General features: G+C 50.4%; 1 protein-coding gene across 1 annotated transcript; it reads right to left on the bottom strand.

The window, feature by feature from the left end:
• Positions 1–986: 986 nt before the first annotated feature.
• Nags (N-acetylglutamate synthase) lies at positions 987–5,095 on the bottom strand. The gene is made up of 7 exons (XM_051158730.1): positions 4,567–5,095; positions 3,813–4,087; positions 3,505–3,718; positions 3,022–3,202; positions 2,309–2,480; positions 2,028–2,210; positions 987–1,215 (listed from the first exon to the last, which is right to left on the bottom strand). The coding sequence occupies exons 1-7, from the start codon at positions 4,972–4,974 to the stop codon at positions 1,062–1,064; spliced, it is 1,587 nt and encodes a 528-aa protein (XP_051014687.1). The 5' UTR covers positions 4,975–5,095; the 3' UTR covers positions 987–1,061.
• Positions 5,096–23,885: the final 18,790 nt, after the last annotated feature.

Below are 23,885 nucleotides of genomic sequence, written 5' to 3'. Positions count from 1 at the left end.
GCTGGGTGTGGTGACGCAAGCCTTTAGTCCCAGCACTCGGGAGGCAGAGGCAGGCGGGTCACTGTGAGTTCGGAGGCCAGCCTGGTCTACAAAGAGAGTCTAGGACAGCCTGTGATTCCTCTTGGTTCTTACAGGTAAATATGCTATTGTTGTTATCTGGGACTTTGCCCTTATGCGAAGGAAGCGATGGGGGAGAGGGTGCTCACCACAATGACAAGCAACCATATGGTTTATGGGTCTAAGGAAGAACCCCTCTAGGGGTTGCTGATCCCCAAGTGTGGAGACAATGCGGTTGTTTGCCCTCGGGGCCTTTCAGCTCTGTCCAGGAATCCTCTGGTCCCTGGCCCCCAAGCACTTGTTCTCAGAGGGTTACTATCTTTAAAAAGAAATCTTGTGAGTTTGAGGCCAGCCTGGTCTACAAAGCAAGTCGAGGACAGCCAAGGCTACACAGAGAAATCCTGTCTCAGGAAAAGAAAAATAAATAAATAAAAAAAATTTAAAAATCGTAAACCATCACAGTTAGGGGTATAGCTCAGTGGGAGAGCACTTGCCTAGAATGTCCCAGGCCCTTTGTGCCATCTCCAGTATTGAGAAACCCGTCTCCGTGTCCCCTCTAGTCTTTACTGCCATTGGAGTGTTCTTAGTTTCTTTTTGAGACAAGCGTGACTGACTCAGACAAGCATTTGTGTTTTAATCAAGGCCTCCTGAAGAATTGCAAGACCCAAAGGACGTGAGATGAGTGGTAGGTCAGGCAGGCTTAGACAAAGGAGCCTCAAGACAGCAGAGGCTATGGAAACTAGCCTGCCCTTAAGATTACCTTAGGTAGACCCCTGAGAGGCAATCCTAGCCCCATTCCCCAGGCTGAACGTGGAAAGCCATCTGGTTTGACTCGGGAGCAGGGTCTCCAGCTGGTTTCACTCTTCTGTGTTTGTCCTGCTCCAGTGTCCCTCAGCAGGCATGGTGCAGCTCCCTCCCCTTGAGTGTCTGGGGTCACCCCTTAGCAGGCATGGCTTTTGGTCCATCCTGGCCTTCTCAGGATTTACGGGGCCCATGACGATGGGTCAGCTGCCTGGGTCAGAAGCTGGCTTGCGGAAAGAGTCCGGCAGCCCCTTGGCATGGTTGACTAGTTCATAGGAGTCCCGGATGTCGGCCAGGCCAAACCAGAAGAAGATCCACTGCTTGTTGGAGAAGCTTCCATCACTGTGCTTGAAGTACCTGGGTGTGGAGGCGAAAGGGTTAGCTCTGGGACAAGGCTGGTCCTCACTGCTCACTCTGTGCTTTCAGGATATTGATCTCCACCATGACACTCCACTAGGAGCAAATGTTTGTTATTTTATCCTAGGAGTAGCAGCCAGAGTGGCTCCTGAAGCCCATGCAGTCATTTCCCAAACAGCAACTGGGGTTCAGGGAAGTTAGGGAACTTGCCAGAATCTCCCAGCTAGAAGGTAAGAGTGGGGTTACTCCTGCTCCCCCTCCCTTGTGTAGCAAAGGATAGGCTCCTTTGTCATTTTCTAGTGGCCACAGAGCAGATCAGTGTGGGCTGAGGGTATAGTTGCTGAATGGAAGGGGAGGGTGGGGGCCGGGCGTGGTGGCGCAGGCCTTTAATCCCTGCACTTGGGAGGCAGAGGCAGGCGGATTGCTATGAGTTCCAGGTCAGCCTGGTCTACAAAGCTACTCCAGGACAGCCAGGGCTACACAGAGAAACCTTGTCTTGAAAAAAAAAAAAAAAACAATAAAAATTTAAAAAAGAAAAGAAAAAAGAAAGGGGAGGATCTTCCTGAGAGACACAGCCTAGAGCCCGAAGCTTGGCAACCAAGTCTAAAGAGATCCCGGCAGAATCAGGGTTTATCAGAATACTTGCTAGATGCCACTTGCTTCAAAGGAAACAGAAATGTGTGACTGATGAATATTACTAGGTGACCTTGGCCCAAGAGGGGACTTTTCTCTGAAGAAAAGAGGTTAAATGAAAGGAAGCAATGCCCAGCTGCCCCATTGGTGAAGCCTGGGGCGTGGCTGTGTGGGCCTACCAGGGATTGATGGGGTTGGTGACCCGTGAGCGCCAGAACAGCGTTTGCAGGTCCCTCCGAAGGCACTCCCACAGCATCTGTCCGGAACCTTGACCCTGGCGGCTGGAGCTCACCACGAATTTGTCCAGATATGCGGTGCCCCCTAGTACAGGCTCCACTGTCAAAATGGCTGCAGCGTTGTACCTGGCACAGTGGGAGAGAGGCAGGCTAGAACCTCTCCTTGGCTTTAAGCTGCCCCGCTCAGGACCTCGGGTCCTGCCTGAGGAGGCCAGGAGGCTCACCCCTCAGAGACATAGATCGAGTGCAGCCGAGGGCGGAGCGATTCCAGATAGTCGTCTCGGAGCTTCTTGCCGAAGCTGGCGTTGACTAGGTTCACCAGGCGGTCCTGGTCCAGGCTGTCCAGGCTGCGAACTCGCAGCATCCGCTCAGCATTTTTAAACAGGGTGCCACAGCCTGGGGAGATTTGGAGATGGGGCTTAGGTTGAGCCAGAGTCAGGTCCTCCGCTAGCTTCACTTTCCTCCCATCCCCTCAATTTTCAAGTTCCCTTCTCCAGTCCCCGCTGTCTGAGTTCTCTGTTCTCCCACGGGTTTAAGCGTCGGGAGGCATTGGGGGAGGCTTCTCTCTACAGCTTCCAGCCTTGTGTGCGTGTGGGGGCCGGGGCAGGAGGGGGGGGGAGGTGAGAAGGGGTAGAGAGGAGGGGCGGGGCTAGGGAAACAGCCATTCTTTTTTTGGGGGGGGGGGTTGTTTTTTTCAAGACAGGGTTTCTCTGTGTAGCCTTGGCTGTCCTAGACTCACTTTGTAGACCAGGCTGGCCTCGAACTCACAGCGATCCGCCTGCCTCTGCCTCCCGAGTGCTGGGATTAAAGGCGTGCGCCACCACCTCCCCCTCCCAGCTTGAACCACTCTTGCTGGCCCTCAGCCAGGTCCTGCCGATGCTCCTCCCCCCCCCCCCCCCCTTGGGACTCAGTCCAGCCCACCTTCACACAGCCTCACCCTTGTTACTAAAGAGCTCGGTGAGCAGCGTGCTGGCAGCGGTGATGACTGCGGAGGAGTAGTGCGGCAGGCGGCTGAGTACGTCCACTATGAGCCGAATCTGCTGCCGTTCTTTGATAGTCAGCCATTCCGCATTGGTAACCAGGTCAAGGTCGGCGGGCAGGTTCACTTGGCTCAGGAGCTAAGTTCAGGGAGAAGTTGAGTCCCCAGTCTCTAGCAGATACACTCCCATACCAAACTGGGCCCTGCCCTGGGGACCACTCTTTGACCACGTAACATTTACGTCCTCCCCAAGTCTTCTGCCAGGAAGTGCTCAGATCTGGGCACCAGGCGCCAAACCCCCTTTCCAATCTTCTGTTAGCTGTCCGTACTCTATTTGCTTGAGAGTTAACTGTGGGCGCTGCCCTGGAGTCACGCAGGGAGCATGGGGCAGGGGACTCACTCTTGCCTAGTGTCATGAGGTGGCACGGGAGAGGGGCACACCTTCTGACTGGTATCCCGCAGGCCGCCTGAAGTATTGAGGAAGATGATTTTGGTGGGCCTCAGAGCCTTGGCCAGAGACGCGGTCACCTCCAGCGAGTCAAGAAGCACTGACCTGCGCGCAGCGGTCTCCCCAATGGGGCACAGGATGGGGATGCTGTTCGATTCCAGGCACCATTGCAACAGGTCTGTCTCCACGGAGACGATGCCACCGTAGCTGTGGGCCAGATGTGGTGCTTGAGAGGGGCCAGGGCATGGCCAGCAGAGTGGTCCGCTTTGAAGATGCCAAGGCGGGCTGGGCTGATACTAACCTGGCATGGGGGGCTGGTTCCGCAGCGCTCAGCACTGATCCGCCGCCAAAAAAGGGCACAGCAGAAGCCGCGTTGTGCCTTAGCTCATCCACCAGCACCTTGCAGCTCTGGGCAAGCTGTGCCTTAGCTTCCCAGAAGGAAAGACAGCCTGAAGGTGCCGTGGGGGCCGGCAGCCCCAGGACCACCAGTGGCTTCATGTCCATGCGTTGCAGGAAGGCTAGGGCAAAAGCCAGGCTAGACACCGCCTGCGGGCACTGGAGTACCTCCTCATCCACCTGTACAGGAGTGGGCATTCAGGGGCACGACGCTGGGTCTAAGTCGCTTGTGTCTTCTCGGACCTAGGACCCTCAATGACTGCACTCTACTCAGGTGCTTGTCAGGTCCCACTTTTTAGCCAACTGCTCCGCCCTTTGCCCGTTGGGTCTTGGCCACCCCCTTATCTAGCGCTAATGTTCCTCCCTCAGCTCCTCCCAGTGGCCTTGGACTCTGGGACACCTTGGGGGGAGGGGTGATGGGAAAGCGCTGCCGACTGAACCCCAATTGCGACCATGGCGAGAGGCCTTTCTCAGACATCGCCTCTGGAGGACTGGGCTCCCCTTTCTCTTCAGTAGGGCCAAGAGCGGTTTCCACAGCCTCAAGGCTTCCCCCATCCTCAGCACTAAGCCAACGCCAACGCGCTCAAGATTCGCAGCCTGGCATGCTGAGATTGCCACCATCTCCTTACTATGACACGACGACCCTGGGATCGGCTTACCTCCAGGACGGCGAAGGGCTTGTCCACCGAATGGTAGCAGGTTTGGAATTGTGTGAGCCAGTGGCGTGCCTCCCCAGGGCTGGCACCGCACTGGCTCAGGAAGGCCTGGATGTCCCGCTGCACCAGTGACCTGCCAGCGGGAGGTGCAGGGGATTCGAGGGGCGTTGGAAGCGGTGTCCACGACGGCTCCTCGACGGCAGGAGACTGGACACGATCCTTAGCGCCCTCGGCGTCCTCTCTGTGAGCCCTGGCGGTACTGAGCCGGCGTCCCGGGCTGGCACTCCTCGCCCCGCGCCGTCGCGCGCTACCACTCAGTCTCCGCGAACCCCCAGGACCACCTCCCGTGCTGCGCAGCCTTCTGACCGCTGCCGCAGACCGCAGGGCTGTGGCCACCCACGCCGTCGCCATGACGACATCCAAATCCACTGGCCCCCCCACCCACAGGTGGCTGTTGGTCTGGAGAGCAGGGCACTGGGGGCTCTTAACTTGAGGCTGAGCTGGGCTGGATCAGACTCCGGGCGGGGCTGTATAGGAGGCCCCTAGTGGCTTCTGGGTGCATTTGGGGCGGGGCAGGTCACAGACCGGAGGGTGAGGCCTCTAGAATTCTCCGCCCCTTGTGTCGGAAGGGTACTGGAACCAATAGGGAGGGTCACAAAGGTCAGCTTTGGAATAGTGGCGCTCTTTAAATTGCTACTAAAGCTGGTTCCAGGAAGCGTTCAGGTGTCCCAGGTGTGCCTGTGAAATCTCAGGGTCTCACAGGCACATAAACTGCAAGGAGTTAGGGAAAAAGTGAACACAGGGTGTGGTTCTCACTGTAGCCTATGGATGCAAAGTTCTGTTTTCAAGATGGATGTGTTAGGGCATATTTGTAATCTCAGCTTCCGGGAGGTTAGGGCAGGAGAACTGCCGCGAGTTCCAGGCAAACCTAAGCTACATAGGCAGGGCTTTGTTTCAAAAGATAAAAACCAGCGCTTGTGAGACAGAAACAGACCTATAACCACAAGTTCAAGGCCAGCCTGAGCTAAGAAAACAGTGCCTTTTTTGTTTGTTTGTCGTTTTTTGTTTTTTTCCAGACCAGTGTTTCTCTGTGCATTCCTGACTGGGCTGTCCTGGAACTTGCTCTATAGTACAGGCTGGCCTTGAACTCATAGAGATCCACCTACCTCTGCCTCCCAAGTGCTGGGATTGAAGGTGTGGGCCACTACTGCCCAGCCTAAACCCTGTGGGCCACTACTGCCCAGCTTAAACCCTGTCTTAAAAAAGAAAACTGTGTCTGAGCTCATGATCAGGATAGCCAGAGTTTGTCAATTCCTGCTGCTGGAGCCTCCCTGAGGAATACTGTCATAGCCTCAAGGTTTTCCTCTGTGCCTATTTAATGCTTTAGGCTATTTAAAGCTAAAGTCTATTCATAAGAGGATTGTGCCTAGAAGTCCAGTGTCATTTGCCAGAAATAAGGAAAAAAACACTTAAGAGTAGAGTGAGGGACTGGAGAGATGGCTCAGAGGTTAAGAGCACTGCTTGTTCTTCCAAAGGTCAAGAGTTCAATTTCCAGCAACCACATGGTGGCTCACAACCATCTACAATGAGATCTGGTGCCCTCTCCTGGTGTACATGCAGGCAAGACACTGCATATAAATAAATAATAAATAAATATTTAAATAAATATTCTTAAAAAAGAGCAAGGTGAAAACAAAAGAAACCTATTCATCCCAGATGGAGTAGCATAGCCTGCTGACTTGAAGACTTGGAGAGTTAGTTTGTGACAGGTGCTAACAGTGCTTTAGTAGCAGGTGACAGGTTCCCAGCAGAATGCACAGCTCTGTGAAACCCCCTCCCATCGTCCTATGGTGACTCCAGGAGAGGTGTTGTATCACCCCGTTTGCAGACCAGGACCCTGAGACACAGAACTAGTAGGAGCCAAGGACACTTGGGTCATTAGCAGCACTTCACGGCCGCCCACGTGCCTGTGTTATTTGAAAGGACTTCCTCCCTCATGCTCCCAGTTAGTGCTGTCCTGCTCTGGATACACTCTATCCAGTCTAGTCCCCTGTTGTTATGGGGCACAGGGGAAAACCCGGGGCTCTGTCATTGTAAAGGAAAAATGACTTAGCCAAGGCCAAACAGCTCAGACACTGGGCATCATATCTTCCCTAGTGTTTTCATTGTCTCTCTGTTTGGGCACTTGTTTTGAAAAAGTGTCTTGCTATGTATACCAGGCTGGGCTTGGAACCCCTCACTCCAGCATCCCGAGTGCAGGGTTGTGGAGTGGGGGTATAGGCACATGTCACCACACCGAGCTCCTAGTATGGATTTGTTTCCCTAGGCCTGGCTCCCAGGGTACCACCTAAAGGAGGCACAGTGGACCCGTGAGTACTCTCAGGGTGCTTGCTGGACTCGCGGTGCAGTTCTGTGGTAGAGAAGTTCTGGGCTCTACCCACAAAAGGAAAACAAAAACAAAAAAACCACCCAGCAGCCGCTGGGTAAGTATGTCGACCCCTTCCTAGAAACTGTCCCTTCAACCCACCCACGCACACTGACTGGGAGTCTGGAGTGGGAGGGGAGCTTGACCTTCGGGCCCTCCTTGTTGGTATTTCCATTCTCCAACTTAGAAAACTAGGCAGATGGTACTGTAAGGCTGGGTAGATTTGTGTGTGCCATGGGCATGTACACACACACACACGCACGCACACACACGCACGCACACGTTCATCCACATCCATCCTCCCCGTCTTCCCTCTGTACTGCCAGGCCACTACACCCCTGCCACATACACTTCTCACAGTCCCCAAAGGAGGTGGGCCTACCCCTTGAGAGCGATGATGATGATGATGATAGTATTCATCCTCAAACCCCTCCCTGACTTCAGAGCCTCCAGCCTCAGTGTGCTACCCCTCCCTACTGGCTTTCCTCTGAGCCCATTTTGAGTGCCCACCCTCTGGTCCCTCCCCTCCAAACATCTCTTCTTCCTCTTCTTTCTCATCTTGTTCCCTCCATCTCTGGAGACAGGGCTGCTGCCTTCCTCCTCAGACTGGGGGCTTCCCGAGTACCCATCCGCCTGTTCAGTTCAGGAAGCGTCATCAGCAGTAGCCCCATTGCCCCTGACTGACAGACACCGACTGGCCTCCCATTCAGCGGGCTGTGTCCCCAGGCAGCCAATGGAACCCAGATGTGCCCTAATGAATGATTAACAGCATCAGGCTGATGGACCTAGGGCCACTGTGTCCCCAAGGCTTCTCACTCAGGGCAGGCCAGCCTCTGCATGGATGTAATTTATGGGTACAGTGACCTGATCTTCCAGCCATGCAAAATACCTCCCACAGCAGGCTCCTCAGCCCTAAGAGGGGAGGCTTTCCTCCCCAATTTTTATTTTGGTTGTTTCTGAGACAGAGTCTTAAATACCACCCCCATCCCTTTCTCTCTCTCTCTCTCTTCCCTGCCCCCCTCTCTCTGTTTTTTTGTTTCTGTTTTTGGAAAGAGAGTTTCTCTGTGTTTCTTTTTTTTTTTTTTTTTTTTTTTTTTTTTTGGTTTTTCGAGACAGGGTTTCTCTGTGTAGCCTTGGCCATCCTGGACTCACTTTGTAGACCAGGCTGGCTTTGAACTCACAGCGATCCGCCTGCCTCTGCCTCCCGAGTGCTGGGATTAAAGGCGTGCGCCACCACGCCCGGCTTCTCTGTGTTTCTTGTCTGTCCTGAACTCACTTTGTAGATCAGGCTGGCCTCGAACTCACAGACATCAGCTTGCCTCCGCCTCCCCAGGTGCCAGGATTATAGGCGTGAGGCACCACACCCAGCTCCCTTCTTTTCTTTCGTTTTGCTTTTTGACAGTCTCCACTCTAACCGAGGATCTTGCTGTAATCACCTGTCCCCAATGCTGGGATTTAAGGCATGCACCACTATCTGGCTTTTTAGGGGTTCCACACTCAGATCCCCTTGATTCTGCAACAAGCATTTTGTCAATTGTGTCTTCTGTATCAAAAAAAAAAAAAAAAAAAAAAAAAGTTTATTTATGTATACAGTATTCTGTCCACATGTGTGCCTACAAGCCAGAAGAGGGCACCAGATCTCATTATAGATGGGTGTGAGCCACCAGGTGGTTGTTTGGAACTGAACTCAGGACCTCTGGAAGAACAGACAGTGTGCTTAACCTCTGAGCCATCTCTCCAGCCCATTTTGAGATTTTTTTTTTTTTTTTTTTTTTATACTCCTGCTTAAGTTTCACAAGTGCTGGGATTAAAGGTAAAATACATTACTCATGTAAATACTAAATACTCACAAATACCTAATACATGTCCAACTATAAAGCAAATGGCTTTATGGACTTAAGAATTTCAGTTTTAGCTAGGTGGTGGTGGTGGCACATGCCTTTAATCCCAGTACTCGGGAGGCAGAGGCAGGGGGATCTTTGTAAGTTCAAGGCCAGCCTGGTCTACAAAGTGAATCCAGGACAGCCAGGGCTACACAGAGAAACCCTGTCTCAAAATATATATATTTTAGTTTTAGGCCTATGCCTGCAATCACAGCACCCAGGGAGGCCGAGGCAGGAATACCTCTGTGAGTTCAGCAAGCTTGGTCTACAAAGCAGGTTCCAGGACAGCCAGAGCTGTTACACAGAGAAACCCTGTCTGAAAAAAATGAAAACAAACAAACAAAAAGCAAAAGAATGTCAGATTCCGGGGAGTGGAGAGATGGGCCAGAAGTTATGATCATTTACTGTACAGGCATGTACACTGCACACATAAACTTCCCCAACGCCACACACATACACATGAAAACAATCATAGTCATCGGGTGTGGTGGTGCACACCTTTAATCCCAGCGCTCAGGAGACAGAGGCAGGTGGATCTCTGTGAGTTCAAGGCTAGTCTGGTTTACAAAATGAGTCCAGGACAGCCAAGGCAAGGATACGCAGAGAAACCCTGTCTCGGAAACGCCCTCCCACCCTCCCCCCAAAAAATCGTAATCAATTTCAGTTCCAGGTGTCATACCAGCTGCATCCCAGCAGGAGGCGCTATATGCTTTGTCTTTGTCCTACTGCCCCCAGGGTTTGTGGAAGGGAAAACAGATGATCAGTTTTGAGGCTTTCAGATGACTGGAGTTGGGGGCGGAGGTGGGGGGGTTGGGGGGGAGAAGATGAGAAGGAGGAGAAGGGGAAAGGGGGAGAGAAAGGAAGGAGGAAATGGGAGAGTGAATCTGGGGGGAAATATCTGTTGTCTGGAAAATAGTAGGGGGACTCCCCAGGCACTATTTTAAACATCTGCCAGGTGTTCACTTACTTTCTTTCTTTTACTTGCCAGAACCTCATGTAATCCAGGCCAGCCTCAAGCTCACAACAGAGCCGTGGATGCCTTTGAAATACATTGCTTCTTTGACTTTTCTTTATTTGCAGTGTGCCTGTGCATGTGTGCACATGAGTGTCATAGCGCACACGTGCAGGTCAGAGGACAGCTTGCCTGGAGTCAGCTCTCTCTCCTACCACCACGTAGATTCTGGGGACCCAACTCAGGACAATAGCTTGATGGCAAGTGCCTTTCCTCACTGGACCATCTTGCTGGCTCTGCCCTTGAACTTCTGACCTCCTGCCTTCACCTTCCAAAGGCTAAGATTGTAAATGAGTGTCAGGCAGTGATGGCACAAGCCTTTAATCCCAGCACCTGAGAGGCAGAGGCAGGCGGATCTCTATGAGTTTGAGGCCAGCCTGGTCTACGGAGTGAGTTCCAGGACAGCCAGAGCTAAACCCTGTCTTGACATACTCCCACCCCCAAAATAAGTATTGTGTGTGCCATGTGGTTTATGTATGTGTAACTAGGGTTGATTGCAGTCCTGCAGGCATGCTGAGCAAGCACAATATGAATTCACTTTCACGTGGTAACAATTTTCACACCAACTCCTGGAAATGGGCGTTGTCATTAACGAGTCCCTATGAGGCTGGGTTCACACACATTCAGTGAGACGCTTGCTGGAAAGTGGTTGGAAATGGGGCCTAGCATTCACGAGAGAGCTCAGCTCTGGACAGGTCCTGGAGAGATGACAGCTGAAGCTCCCAAGGATACACATTTAGTGTAGAGGGACTATAGAAACAGGAGCCCAGAGTGGACCAGAGTTGGACGAACGTCAGAAGTGGGAAGAGTCACTCAGCATCCGTGGTTGGGACCTCACAAGAGGGGAGGGGCAGACCACAGTGCAAACACCTCCGAGACTGAGGAGAAGCCATGAATTTACCCACTAGTGACTTCCAGTCGGGTGGGGAAGTCAGATGACTAGGATGAGGAAGAGCCTGGAATGACTTTAGCACTGGGGCTCCTAGAGAAGCGTGTGTGTTTGGGCACTCTGGCGCTGTGGCACGTGCGTCGGGGGCCAGAGGAGAAACTTAGATGTTGCTTTTCATCTTCCACCCTGTTTTTGAGGCAATGTTTCTGACTCGCCACTGTAAACCAGGGTAGGCAGAGAACATGTCTTTCTTTTGTGTTCTAATGTTACAGATAGTCAGGTAGCGGGTGTTTCAGAAGTTTCTGAGGGAAATAAACGGGTAAAGGGAAGGTTTGCGGAGTGTCAGGATTTATGAACAAACAGGTCCTTAAAACTACTTGAGAACTCGCGAAAATGTATTTGTATGTGGTTACAAGTAACGGCCACCAGAGGGAGACGCCTACTCGCGGCTCCTTCCGAGGACGCTTATTTACGGAGTTTAGGAGCGCAGCGCGGGAATCCGCTGAACGAACCCATTCGTGCTAGGGACCAGGCCGGGGCGGGGGGCGGGGGCGGGGGCGGGGGCACTCCTCGTGCCCGAGCTTACCGCCCGCCTGGATCAGGAGTCAGAGCGAGAGGGCCGAACTCTCCTGGTATCCTTATTTCCTCTGGGCACCGGTCCCACCTCAATCTGGAGGGGACCTGGGCGCTGACTTGCAAGGGTGGTGTGGGGTGTGGTGGCTAGAGGCCACTTGGCGGGTCGTGAAGTTACTTGAGGAACCACTGCAGGAGTTTGGGAGGCTGGTGCTTCAGGGTAGATAATGTAGAAACCCAGGCGGGCCACTGGGGTGGTTACAACAGGGTTATTATTTTTTTTTTTAAACAAAATACATTTTGTTATAAAAGTAATTTAGGAAAATTACTGGAAACCTTGAAAATCGGTTAAACAAAACTTACCCAATCTACAAATACTGCATTTAATCTGTTTTTTTTTTCTATATAGTGATTGACTGATTTTTCTTTTCTTTTCTTTCTTTCTTTCTTTTTTCTCCCCCTCCCCCGCCCCCACCGAGACAGGATTTCTCTGTGTAGCCTTGACTGTCCTGGACTCACTTTGTAGACCAGGCTGACCTCAAACTCACAGAGATCCACCTGTCTCTGCCTCCCAAGTGCTGGAATTAAAGGCGTGCGCCACCATGTCAACTATGGCTTATTTTTATTTTAAAAAATTCTTAAAATTCGGCCAAGCACGGTGGCGCATGCATGTAATCCCTGCACTCTGGGAGGCAGAGGCACGTGGATCTCTGAGAGTTTAAGGCCAGCCTGCACTATAAAGCAAGTCCAGGACAGCCAAGGCTATACAGACAAACCCTGTCTCAAAAAAACAAAAACTAAATCCCGAACCCAAACTCCAAACTGCTACACGCCCCTCCCTCCCCCAAATGAAAAGAAGTTTGTCCCCGTGTCCATGGTGAGCAGCAGGGGGACATGAAGGAGGACATGCTCCTGGTACAGGAAACGCCACGCAACCCACTTGAGCGTCAACCTCAGTGAGGTAGCGACGGTTTACGGAATGAAAGCAGGCCCCAAGACAAGGCTGACTGCAATCAGGGCCACAGAAAGGATTTGGGAGCCTTTTATAAGAAAAACTGGGCGGTGGTGGTGTACGCCTTTAATCTCAGCACTCAGGAGGCAGAGGCAGGCGGATCGCTGTGAATTCGAGGCCAGCCTAGTCTACAAAGTGAGTCCAGGATGGCCAAGGCTACACAGAGAAACTCTGTCTTGAAAAACAAAACAAAACAAAACAAAAAAACCAAAACAAAAAAAACAAAAAAGAAAGAAAAGAAAAGAAAAACCTCAAACCGGCTAACAACCAGGTAAGCAGGTGGGAAGCAAGGGGAGAGCATCATTTCATCATTTTGACTAGCTAAACACAAGAAAGATGGATTTTGTTCCAAATACATTGTATCCAGGTGGCTAGGCAAAGCATTTTAAGCTGGTTGGCTAGGATGCTGGCCTGGGGGCTTTCCGGTTCCCCATCCTTCCCGGAGAAGGGAACATAGCAGGGTATTGTGGTTTCGTTTGAGAAGAATGTATATCCTTAATTTAAGCAGACTGTATTGAATTGTAAGTAAAAGGCTATTCAAGCTGCCAAACAGGAAAAGCCTGAGAACCTTAACTTAATTTCACCTTACAATCAAGATGGCAACTTAAAAACAAAATGGCTTCTGTTATGTTAAAGGCAAAACAGGTGTTAACAGAAAGAGCTACAGTTTTTTTGTTTTTTGTCCTTTTTGGTTTTTTGTTTTGTTTTTTTGAGACAGGGCTTCTCTATGTAGCCTTGGCTGTCCTGGACTTGCTTTATAGACCAGGCTGGCCTCGAACTCACGGAGATCCTCCTACATCTGCCTCCCTGAGTGCTGGGATTACAGGTGTGGGCCACTATGCCCAGTAGTATATGACTTTAATGTCAAACTATGAAGGTAAAATTAGTTTGTAGAAATAAGCACCCACGTTTGAAAGTGATGTCTGATTGAGTGGCAGGAAACGGGACATATCAGAGAAAGATTTGACAGAATAGGATACGCCCAACTCTCAGGAGAATAGGGAGAAAAGGGAAGCTACTTAAGGGAGCGACACAGAGAACTGGAGAGAGAGAGAGGAGGCAGTTTTCGTTTTGAGACAGGGTTTCTCTGTGTAGCCTTGGCTGTCCTGGACTCAGGCTGGCCTCAAACTCACAGAGATCCGCCTGCCTCTGCCTCCCCAGTGCTGGTATTAAAGGCATGTGCCACCGCTCTGAGCAAGTGAGGAGGCAGTTTTACCCGGACAGTAATGGAGAGATTGCAAAGTGACAACAAGGTAGGACTCAGGTGAAGACGAAATGACCCAGAGAAAGAGGAGGAGCCAGATTAGAGAAGATGGTTGCCATTAGTTTGAGGCCAAGAAGAGCCAAGAGAAAAGCCAGATGGAATAAATCAGTTGAGAAGTAGTTTGAGCCAGAACAGCTGAATTGAACCAGACAGTCCAGAGCTCAGTGAGAACAAGAAAGGGTGAGCTTATTAAGCTGTAAGTCTCAGAGGCTGAGAACATTCTAGGCCTAGGCTAGATTGTATAGAGGCTAGAAGCTTCCAGGACAAGGCCTAGGGTAGGCAGATGGAGGCAGTGAGCCTCGGAGACAATTGAAACAGGCGAATAAAAAGTTCCTTTTACACATTCACACATACACACATACCACACACACACACACACACACACACAACCATACACACAACACAGACACACACACACACACACACACCATAGCTCCTATAAGCAGCCAAGGACAGAACCTTGGTGAGCAGCCCAGAGGAGGACTCCATGTAACTCAGGCCTGGGGGTACCACAGGAGGAAAGGGCACCCCTTCCTCTCAGGTACCCCATGCCATCTCACCTGAGTGTATACCTGGATGCTCATCTCAGGAGAGCATCTGGGTCCTCTTGCCTCAGACTCCCAGGTGCTGGGATTACAAGTGAGAGCCACCATGCCCCGTGGTATAGTATTATACTTTAATGAAGTCCCATGTATAAGTTTTATTTGTTTATTGTATTTTTTGTATTTAGAAAGGACTCCCCCCTTTTCATTACAGAAGTCACAGTGCTCATCTATGTGTTTCCGAAAAGGAAACAAAGTCCTGGCTGGCTCCACCCCCTCCTGCAACCAGACAGGATTTAATTAAGAGCAAATTGAGATTTAATGAGCCTGCAGGCCCTGGTCTAGACTTGGAAAGGATCGATTTCTGTAACCTGGGCATGGTGTAAGGGGAGGTGATGTGTCCGACACCCAGACAGAGTGCACAGAAGGGCACAGAGAGGCAGCCTAAGGGATAGCCCAGGATCCTGCCTCGGTTTCCCCATCTGTGGAGGCAGGAGGTGGCACTAGCTTGGTGGCATCTTAGAACGAGGCGTCTGTAAAGAGAGTGAGGTTCCCACGGCTACCTACTATTCATCAGCTGTATGAACTGAAACGTTTTTCACCTTCCTGTGTTAGCAACTGCCCTCTGAGGCAAGTCCCAGGCCACACCAGGTCAGGACAGGGGCAATCAGATGGCAGGTCCCTCTCAGGCACACCTCAGTCCTGCTCCACCTCAGCCATTGTGTCGATGTGTAGGTGTGGGCTGTTAGCAGTAGCAGTGGCTGCTGGTGGAGTTTAGGAATTTTTTGAGAAGCCCCCAGATATCGACCTAAGAGAGCCTCTGTGGACAGGAGGAGAGGTTCTGACCCTGGTGTTGGAAGGTGTCCCATCCCCTCCCACTCCCCCATTTTCCACCCCACCCTGCCTTGGGGCCCCTGTTAAGGACCCTGCTGTCCCTGATGAGATGCTGGAGGGAAGCGAAGAGCAGCCAACCCTTCTGTCCTTATCAGCGATGGGCAGATATGCCCTGGCCTAATGGAAGGCTCTTGGGAAGATCCGGCGGATCCTGCGGTGTTTGTGGAGATAAGCTAGGGAGAGCGCCAGGCTGGGTACACAGAGGCCACTTAGCTGCGCAAACAGCCCTACCCCGGCCTGGACTGGGACTACGACTGACAGACCCACTGGGTCCTGCCTGTGGCTCTGGGAGGCCAGACCCCAGGGGACCAGGAAGGGGGAGCATAGGGTGATGTGACAGGTGACAGTGGCAGGAGTGGGTGGGGTGGGTGACTGGGGCTGAGCCCGGGGTCATGTCAAGGGCATGAAGATGCCAGCAGGCACACAAGCATTCCTCTACCCCACTGTCATTTTTGGCTAATGTGGCTCTTGAGCTGGAGAAAGTGGGTTTATTTGGGGGGACTGACTGTTTCTGCTAAATATGGTCTGGGGACTTCCAGCACAAGGCTAACTCCTTATAGTGTTCAATGTAGCTAGGCTGTGCATGGTCACAGATCTCTGACAGGTGTCCGCTCTCCTCTCCTAGGGCCATTCACCCAGAGATCAGAGTCCCCTAAAGTGAGAAGCTCAGTTGGTGTCACACCTGCCTGGAACACTGACCAGGGCTCCAGAGCATTCAGCAGAGACCGGGGCAGGAGAGGCCCTGGGAGGGAACACAGATACACACACCTCTCCTTACATAATCCTATCTTCTACTCCAGTAACCTTTCCTCATCCTCTCTTAAAAAAAAAAAAAAAAGATTTATTTATTATTTATACAGTATTCTGCCCACACGTGTGCCTGCCCACCACAAGAAGGCACCGGATCTCATTACAGGTGGTTGTGAGCCACCATGTGGTCGCTGGGAATTGAACTCTGGGCCTTCAGAAGAGCAGACGATGCTCTTAACCTCTGAGCCATCTCTCCAGCCCCCTCCTCATCCTCTCTTTAGATATCACTTACCAAAATATCTCAAGTAGGGACGAAGAGAGCAGAGAAGCCACCAGAATGTAGCGTGGTGGACGGTGTCAGGCTCACTCAGCCAACTTGTGCCAGTATTGCCCACAGCCTTGCTGGACCAACTTGTGCTGGCGTTGAAGGTGTATCTGTCCCCACCCCCCACTCCTGCCCCGACACCAGTTGTGCAAACAGTAATCTTGTGAGTGGGCCCACAGCTACTTTGGAAGACTGGTCATCTGGACCACAGGAGACCACAGGGGGACATAAGCCATCCTATAAAGTCAGCACTCCCACTTCCATACACTCACAGAAATATGTGCACACCGTCACCGAGAGACACTTCCTAGTGTCTATAACCCCAGGACAGGAGGATCTGGCTGGCAGCCCAGGCTGGCACAATTGGTGAGCCATGGGTTCAGAAAGAGACTCTGTCTCAAAAAATAAGGTGGAGAGAGAGACTGAAGAGATGGCACAAGCACACGTCACACGGTATTTGGACCTGTAAAACATTGGCCGTGCAACTCTATTGATACGCTAGGGAGTAGGATAAATGGTGCCCAGGCAGAGACGAAACAGGGAAGGATGACGAAGCAAGGGGCTTGTAGCAGGAGCTATTTCCTGTGCTGGGTGCTGGTTCTGTGGCCGTGCTCAGTTTGTGAAAACCCATCAAGCTGAACATTTACAGTCCTTGAGCTTTAATGGGTGTACAATAGTCTTCAATAAAAAAAAAAATTGGAAGTGGTTTTTAAACATTTATGGAGCTAGCATTTGGATGAACTTATGCCACATTAAACTCCTGGCTCCACCACGCCCGCCTTCGTCTGTCCTCTGTCCCTTCTTCTGTTCCTTGGCCTCATCCAGAAGCCATATTCCCATCTCCTGCAGACTGGCCTGCTTCTGCAAACCCGGTTGTGCAAAGTGTATTTTAACATATAAAAACAATTCTTAAGTTTTATTTTTATTATTTTAATTTCAGGAGTGGGGGGGGGGGCAGGTATGTGTACAAGAGTGCAGGTGACCCCAGAGGCCAAAGGCATCAAATTCCCTAGAGCTGGATGGAGTTATGGGTGGCTGTGAGCCATATGAAAGCTATTGCTATTTTGTTAGCTTCCTGGTACAGAAATTCTCATCATCCTATCTATGTTACTTTCTTGCTTCATTGCTGTGACAAAAGAGCGGGTGAAAAGCAACTTAAGCAAGCATGGGTACTGCTAACCAAACTTGGGTCCTTTACAAGAGCGCTTAACAAGCTCTTGGCTGCTGAGCCACCTCATCGGATCTGGAACTCCCTAGGGAGCCTGAGCTTGAATTCTCTTAACTATCCCCAGATCATCAGCTTCATGTGTGCTGGGATTTCAGGTGTGTCATCCTGCCCAAGAAGCTCAAAATCATCCTTAGCTACTTAAGAGCTTCAAGGCCGCCAGGCGTGGTGGCGCATCCCAGCACTCGGGAGGCAGAGGCAGGTGGATTGCTGTGAGTTCGAGGCCAGCCTCGTCTACAAAGTGAATCTAGGACAGCCAAGGCTACACAGAGAAACTCTGTATCAAAAAACCAAAACAAACAAACAAAAAACCCAACCCAAACAAAAACAACAACAACAACAACAACAAAAAGAACTTCATTCAAGGCCAGCTTGGAGTACATAAGACCCTGCCTCAAAAAAGTGGAGGAGGGGCTGAAGAAATGGCTCAGCAGTTAAGAGCTTAGGCTGCTCTTCCAGAGGACCGGAGTTCAGTTCCCACTATTCAAGACAGGAGACACAAAACCACTGGTGACTCCAGTCCCAGGAGGATATGGCACCCTCTTCTCGTCTCTGTGGCATCTGCACAGACATCACACACACACACACATAATAATAATAATAATAATAATAATAATAATAATAATAATAATAATAATAATAATAATAATAATAATAATAAAAAACAAGCCTGGTGTGTCCTAGCACCCAGAAGGTAGAGGCAGCAGATCTCTGTGATTTCCAGGCCTGCCTGGTCTATAAAGTGAGTTCCAGGACAGCCAGGGCTGTTATACAGAGAAATCTTGTCTTGGAAAATCAAAAACAAACAAACAAAAACCCAAATAAAAAGAGGCAACAAATGCAAAACTAAAACCCCAAATAAAACCTCCAAACAAAAGTAAATTAACAAAGCAAATAAAACAAAACCTACTAAGCATGGTAGCCCACACCTTTCATCCCAGCACTTGGGAGACAGAGGCAGGGGGATTTCTGAGGCCCCCCTGGTCTACAGAGTGAGTTCCAGGACAGCCAGAACTACACAGAGAGACTCAAAACCAACCAACCAACCAAAAACCCCAACAAGCTGGGTGCCTTCTGAGGACTGATACGCCAGGCTGACTGCTGGTCCCCACATGCACAGACACATAAGTGTACATGTGTCCTCTCTCACCACCAAACACCCCAAAAGTTAGTGTTCTCAAACTTGAGCATGCATCGGAATCACTTTCGTGGTTTGTTTAAACACAAACTACTGTTTAGTCATTATGGAGTACATGTGATGCCTAGCACCTGGGAAACTGAGGCTGCAACATACTGAAACGGTGTGTTTGTGGTGTGTGTGTGTGTGTATGCATGTATGTATATGTGCATTGTGTATGTTGTGTGTATGTGTACATGTGTCTTTGTGCTTCAGGAGGGCCTGGATGGGCCTGTGAAGTTGTCTTTCTTTTCTTTCTTTCTTTCCTTCCTTCTTTTTTTTTTTTTTTTGTTTTTTTTTTTTGTTTTTTTGAGTCAGGGTTTCTCTGTGGAGCTTGAGATTCACCTTGTAGATCAGGCTGGCCTCGAACTCACAGCAATCCGCCTGCCTCTGCCTCCCAAGTGTTGGGATTAAAGGCATGTGCCTAAAATGCCTGGCTTTTTGAAGTTGTCAGCTGCCAGGCATTGCTGCAGCTGACCCGGGAACAACACTGATTAAAGATTTATTTATTTATTATTATGTATACAATATTCTGCTTGCATGTACACGGGCAGGCCAGAAGAGGGCACCAGATCGCCTTATAGATGGTTGTGAGCCACCATGTGGTTGCTGGGAATTGAACTCAGGACCTAGGGGGCTGGAGAGATGGCTCAGAGGTTAAGAGTACTGCCTGCTCTTCCTAAAGGTCCTGAGTTCAATTCCCAGAAACCACATGGTGGCTCACAACCATCTATAATGTAATCTGATGCCCTCTTCTGGCCTGCAGGTGTACATGCAGGCAGAACATTGTATACATAATAATAAATAAACAAATCTTTAAGAAAAAGAAAGCAAAGAAAAAAATGAACTCAGGACCTTTGGAAGAGCAGGCAGTGCTCTTAACCTCTGAGCCATCTCTCCAGCCCCACCACACTGATTAATAACTTTATACAACACTCTAGGTTTTATTCTCTCTGAGAAGAAGCCCAAAGCATGAGAGGCTTAGGGCTAGCATGGGGGTGACTTGTCAGGGACCTAGAATCCTTCACAATTGCACTCTGGCTCCCAAAGGCATAGCCAGCCATCACCTTCTGGTCTAACATGGCTGTTTGAGCTTCAGGCATCTGAGCAGATGGGAGGGGCAGGAAAACAGACAGAGTACCTTCGAGGTGCTTCTAAAAACACCTCCTAGGAATGACTAATCCTGGCCTGGGGATGTAGCTCAGGTGGGAGAGCGCTTCTCTGGCATGCACCAGCCCCTGCTTTCAAACTCCAGCCTTGAATAAATGGGAGGTGGTGACATGTGCCTGTGATATCAGAATTTGAGAGGTCAAGGCAGGAAGATTAGAAGTTCAAGGTCCTCCTTGGTTGCTCCGTGAGTTTTGAGGCTAACCTGGACTACGTGAGATCCTGTCTCACAAATAAACAAACAAACAGAAACAAACACCACTTCATTTGTGATTCATTGGTCACATGTATGTAGTCATGACGGACAGAGGCTGAGGTATTGGGGTTTTAAATTCGGAATGGCCAGGTGTCAGCTATGTCAAGGTTTATCTGGCCGGTGATTTGGGAAGAAAGGCAGTAGGGACAATCAGGAGACACTCACTCATGCTGTCTACTCAGGGCCAGGGAGCCAGCTCTGCCAGCATGCCAGGCCAAGCAAGTCACCAGTATGTAACCGAAGATAAAGTAGGTCCCTTGTTTTTAAATTATTTATATATTTCTTTACTTTAAATATTTTTTTGTTTAATTTTAATTTCTGTGCATTGGTGTGAGGGTGTCAGATCTTGGAATTACAAACAGTTGGGAGCTTCCATATGGGTGCCGGGAATTGAACCCAGGTCCTTTCGAAGAGCAGACAGTACTCTTAACCACTGAGCCATCTCTCCAGCCCCCCAAAATTTATTTATTGTATATATGAGTAGTTTATCTGAAGCAGAGGGCACTAGATCCCATTATAGATGGTTGTGAGCCACTATGTGGTTGCTGGGAATTGAACTCAAGACCTCCGGAAGAGCAGGCGGCGCTCTCAACCACTGAGCCATCTCTCCAGCCCTGTTTGCTTGTCTTTGTAATGTTTCCGTAAACTGAAGACCATTCATGTCTTCCCTCAGCACAGTTTAGCAAGTCCCTTTCCTTGGCCTGGAACTTGGAGCCTTGGACACAAAAGGGTGAGATACAGGTATATGACCCCCCCAGGCCCAAAGCAGGGAGACATGTGTTGGGGTCCTGCCCATGTTCTGCTGATGTGGTATTTTGAGCGTTCCATAGTCAGGGAGCACAGGCAGAGTTCAGGAGGAGCTGACACTATGGTAGCAATTCCAGGGTACCCTCCAATGCTGCTGTGGCAATCCAGTTTTGAAATGAAGGTAAAGGGCTGGCAAGATGGCTCAGTGGGTAAATAAAGGTGCTCACCACCAAGTCTGATGACCTGAGTTCGATCCCCCAAAGACCCACATGGTAGAAGGAAAGAACTGACTCCTGAAAGTTGTCCTCTGGCTTCCACCTGTGTGCCGTGTATGTGTGTGTGTGTATCACACACACACACACACACACACACACACACACACACACAAGTATAAACATGGATATGAGCACAGAGCCCTAGGGTTTCCTAATGGACCGACTGGTGGGCTGTTCTGCCTGGCTGCTTGTGTGGCTTGGATGTCCTTGGGCTTGAGATTCAGGGGTGCCCCCTCTCGCATTCTCAGAGCTTTTCATAAACAGCCCAAACCTGTCACAGAGACTCAGGAAGTTGACCCCTGAGGGAATGACAGAGATGGCTTGTGGACTGGCCTGCAGGACCAGGGTGGGACCTTAGAGCCTCGCTGTGGAGACAGAACCAGGAGACTGGGGGGTGGAGGTGTCCAGGATAGACCCAGACAGTCGTTGAATGAGTGGCTCCAAGGGTCAGAGGTGTGGGGCACAGGGGGAAGCATCCAAACAGGTCCCGTGATGTCCCCAGCTGGGGCAGTGCCCCTGCATCCTGCCACAGGCCAGTGTATCTGGGGGTGGGGGGGTTGGGGGGTGGTGGGGAAGGCTCCTTGGATGGTGGTTTCCATGGAGCTGTCCCAGCCTTGTTCTTCCTGGGAGGTGGCGGGAGGGCGGGAGTTGGGCGATTTTCTTGTTTTCTCCTCTCTCCGTTGTCACTTAACCACCTCCTCTCTGATGGATGGCCCAGACTGAGTCACACTAATGGCTTTCCACGGAGCCCTCGGAACTAATGAAGCTGCTAACGAGCAAACTAGTAAATGAGTCAGGATGCTTCATCACACCTGTTCCCGGTACACCACATAACAGATGGGGGACACTGGTGACCCACCCCCTCCCCCGCTGGAGTAGGGATGGATGGACACTGGGGCCTGTCACACAGGTTGGGTGTGGAAGACTGAGTGGGGCTGGGAAGAGAAAGGAGGCTGCTCTTAAGGTGAAGGACAAAGGAAGACATGTGGGGGAGTCTGTGAGAATGTGGCAAGAAAGGAGAGATGGGTGACAAAGAAGGGGTGCATGGGTGGGACAAGGGTCCCCTGCAAATGCAGGCACTGGGACGCAAAGATGGGAAAGCTAGGCTTCACCTCTCCTTCTGACACAGTCTCTCAATATGTAATCCAGACTGGCCCCCCAACTTGCAATCCTCCTGCCTCAGCCTCCCCAGTGCTGGGGTTACAGGCAGGAGTCAGCGTGCTTTGTTTTCTTGGGGTGCTGAGGACGGAACCCGGAGCCTTGCATGTGCTAAGTGATCATGCTTCCAGCCTCATTCCCAAGGAGACCACAGCTTGGTAGGGAAGAACAATTATAAACAGATATACCAACTGTTTTAATAGTAAAATTAAACTTGGGGCACCAGTTTTTATCTTTTTATTTTTTTCTTCTGAGACAGGGTGTCTCTGCGTATCCTTGGATGTCCTAGACTCACTCTGTAGACCAGGCTGGCCTCAAACTCACAGCCATCTGCCAGCTTCTGCCTCCCAAAGCTGGGATTAAAGGCGTGCGCCAACCACGCCCGCCTTCGTTAATTTTTTGAACAACGAGGCTCAGAGAAGTCAGACAACTTGTCTGATGAGCTCATGAGGGTTCAGAACCCAGGATAGTGACTCCAGAGCCCACACCCTTTGCACAGCCCTGGGCATGGCCAGAGATGGTAAAAACATATCACTCTGGCTTGATCTGATTTCTGTGCTGATGGGATTATTCAGTCGGAGGTCAGGGTGCTGGAGACTCCTGTGTCTGGACTTCAGCAAGGCAGACAGCAAAATGTCTCCTGACATCCCGTGGACATAGAGAGATGTCTGGGCAACAGGCCTCAGAGGCCATAGGGATGTCTCAACACGAGTCAGCCCATGCCCCTTAAGGTGTATTGATTTTATCTTATGTGTATGGCTGTTTCTCCTGCATGTATGTAGTGTGTGCACCATGTATGTGTCTGGTGTCCTGAGCCACCTCTCTAGCCAGGTCACTAATCAATGAAGTGCTTGGTCCTGCTTAGCATGTCCCCTGCTTGTCTGTCTGTCTGTCTGTCTGGTCTGCCATCTATCTATCTATCTATCTATCTATCTATCTATCTATCTATTATCTATCCATCTATCCACTCATCTATCTATCTAGCTGACTGTCAGGAGCTCATGTAACCCAGGCTATCCTCAAACTTATAATGTAGCTGCTGATAGCCTTGAAGTTCTGAGCCTTCTACCTCTTGAGAGCTGAGATTCCAAATGTGTGTCACCATGGCTGGCCTATGCGGTGCTGCGGATGGAACCCAGGACTCGATGCATGCTAAGCAAGCACCTCAACAACTGAACTATATATCCAGGCCCCTTTTCCATTTGTTTTGTGTTACTTATTTATTTTTGAGACAAAGTCTTGCTATGTAGCCTTGGTTGGCCTGGACATCCCTGTGTAGACCAGGCTGACCTTAAATTCATAGAGATCCATGTGCCCCTGCCTCCTGAGATCTTAGGTGTGTGCCATGTGCCTGGCTTCCATTTATGTATGTATGTATGTATGTATGTATGTATGTATGTATGTATGTATGTATGTTTTTTTGAGACAGGGTTTCTCTGAGTAGCCTTGGCTGTCTGGACTCACTTTGTAGACCAGGCTGGCCTAAAATTCACAGTGATCCACCTGCCTCTGCCTCCCCAAGTGCTGGGATTCCAGGCATACACCACCATGCCTGGATTTCAATTTCTTTTTAATTGCCAAAGCAATCTGTATCTCCTGTAGAAAAATAAAAACTACAGGTGAAAGAAAGAAAAAGTGACTCACCCACATCTCAGCAACTGTCAAACAGTCTATTAAACTCGCTGTAAAAGAAACTGTTTGTAATAAAACTGAAAAGTCAGCCAACAGAAGTCCACCCATGGTAGGGC

This window comes from Acomys russatus, chromosome 16, assembly GCF_903995435.1.
Source record: "Acomys russatus chromosome 16, mAcoRus1.1, whole genome shotgun sequence".
Lineage (NCBI taxonomy): Eukaryota > Metazoa > Chordata > Mammalia > Rodentia > Muridae > Acomys > Acomys russatus.
Note: the sequence above shows the minus strand (reverse complement) of the source record. Positions and strands in the feature narration are given on the sequence as shown.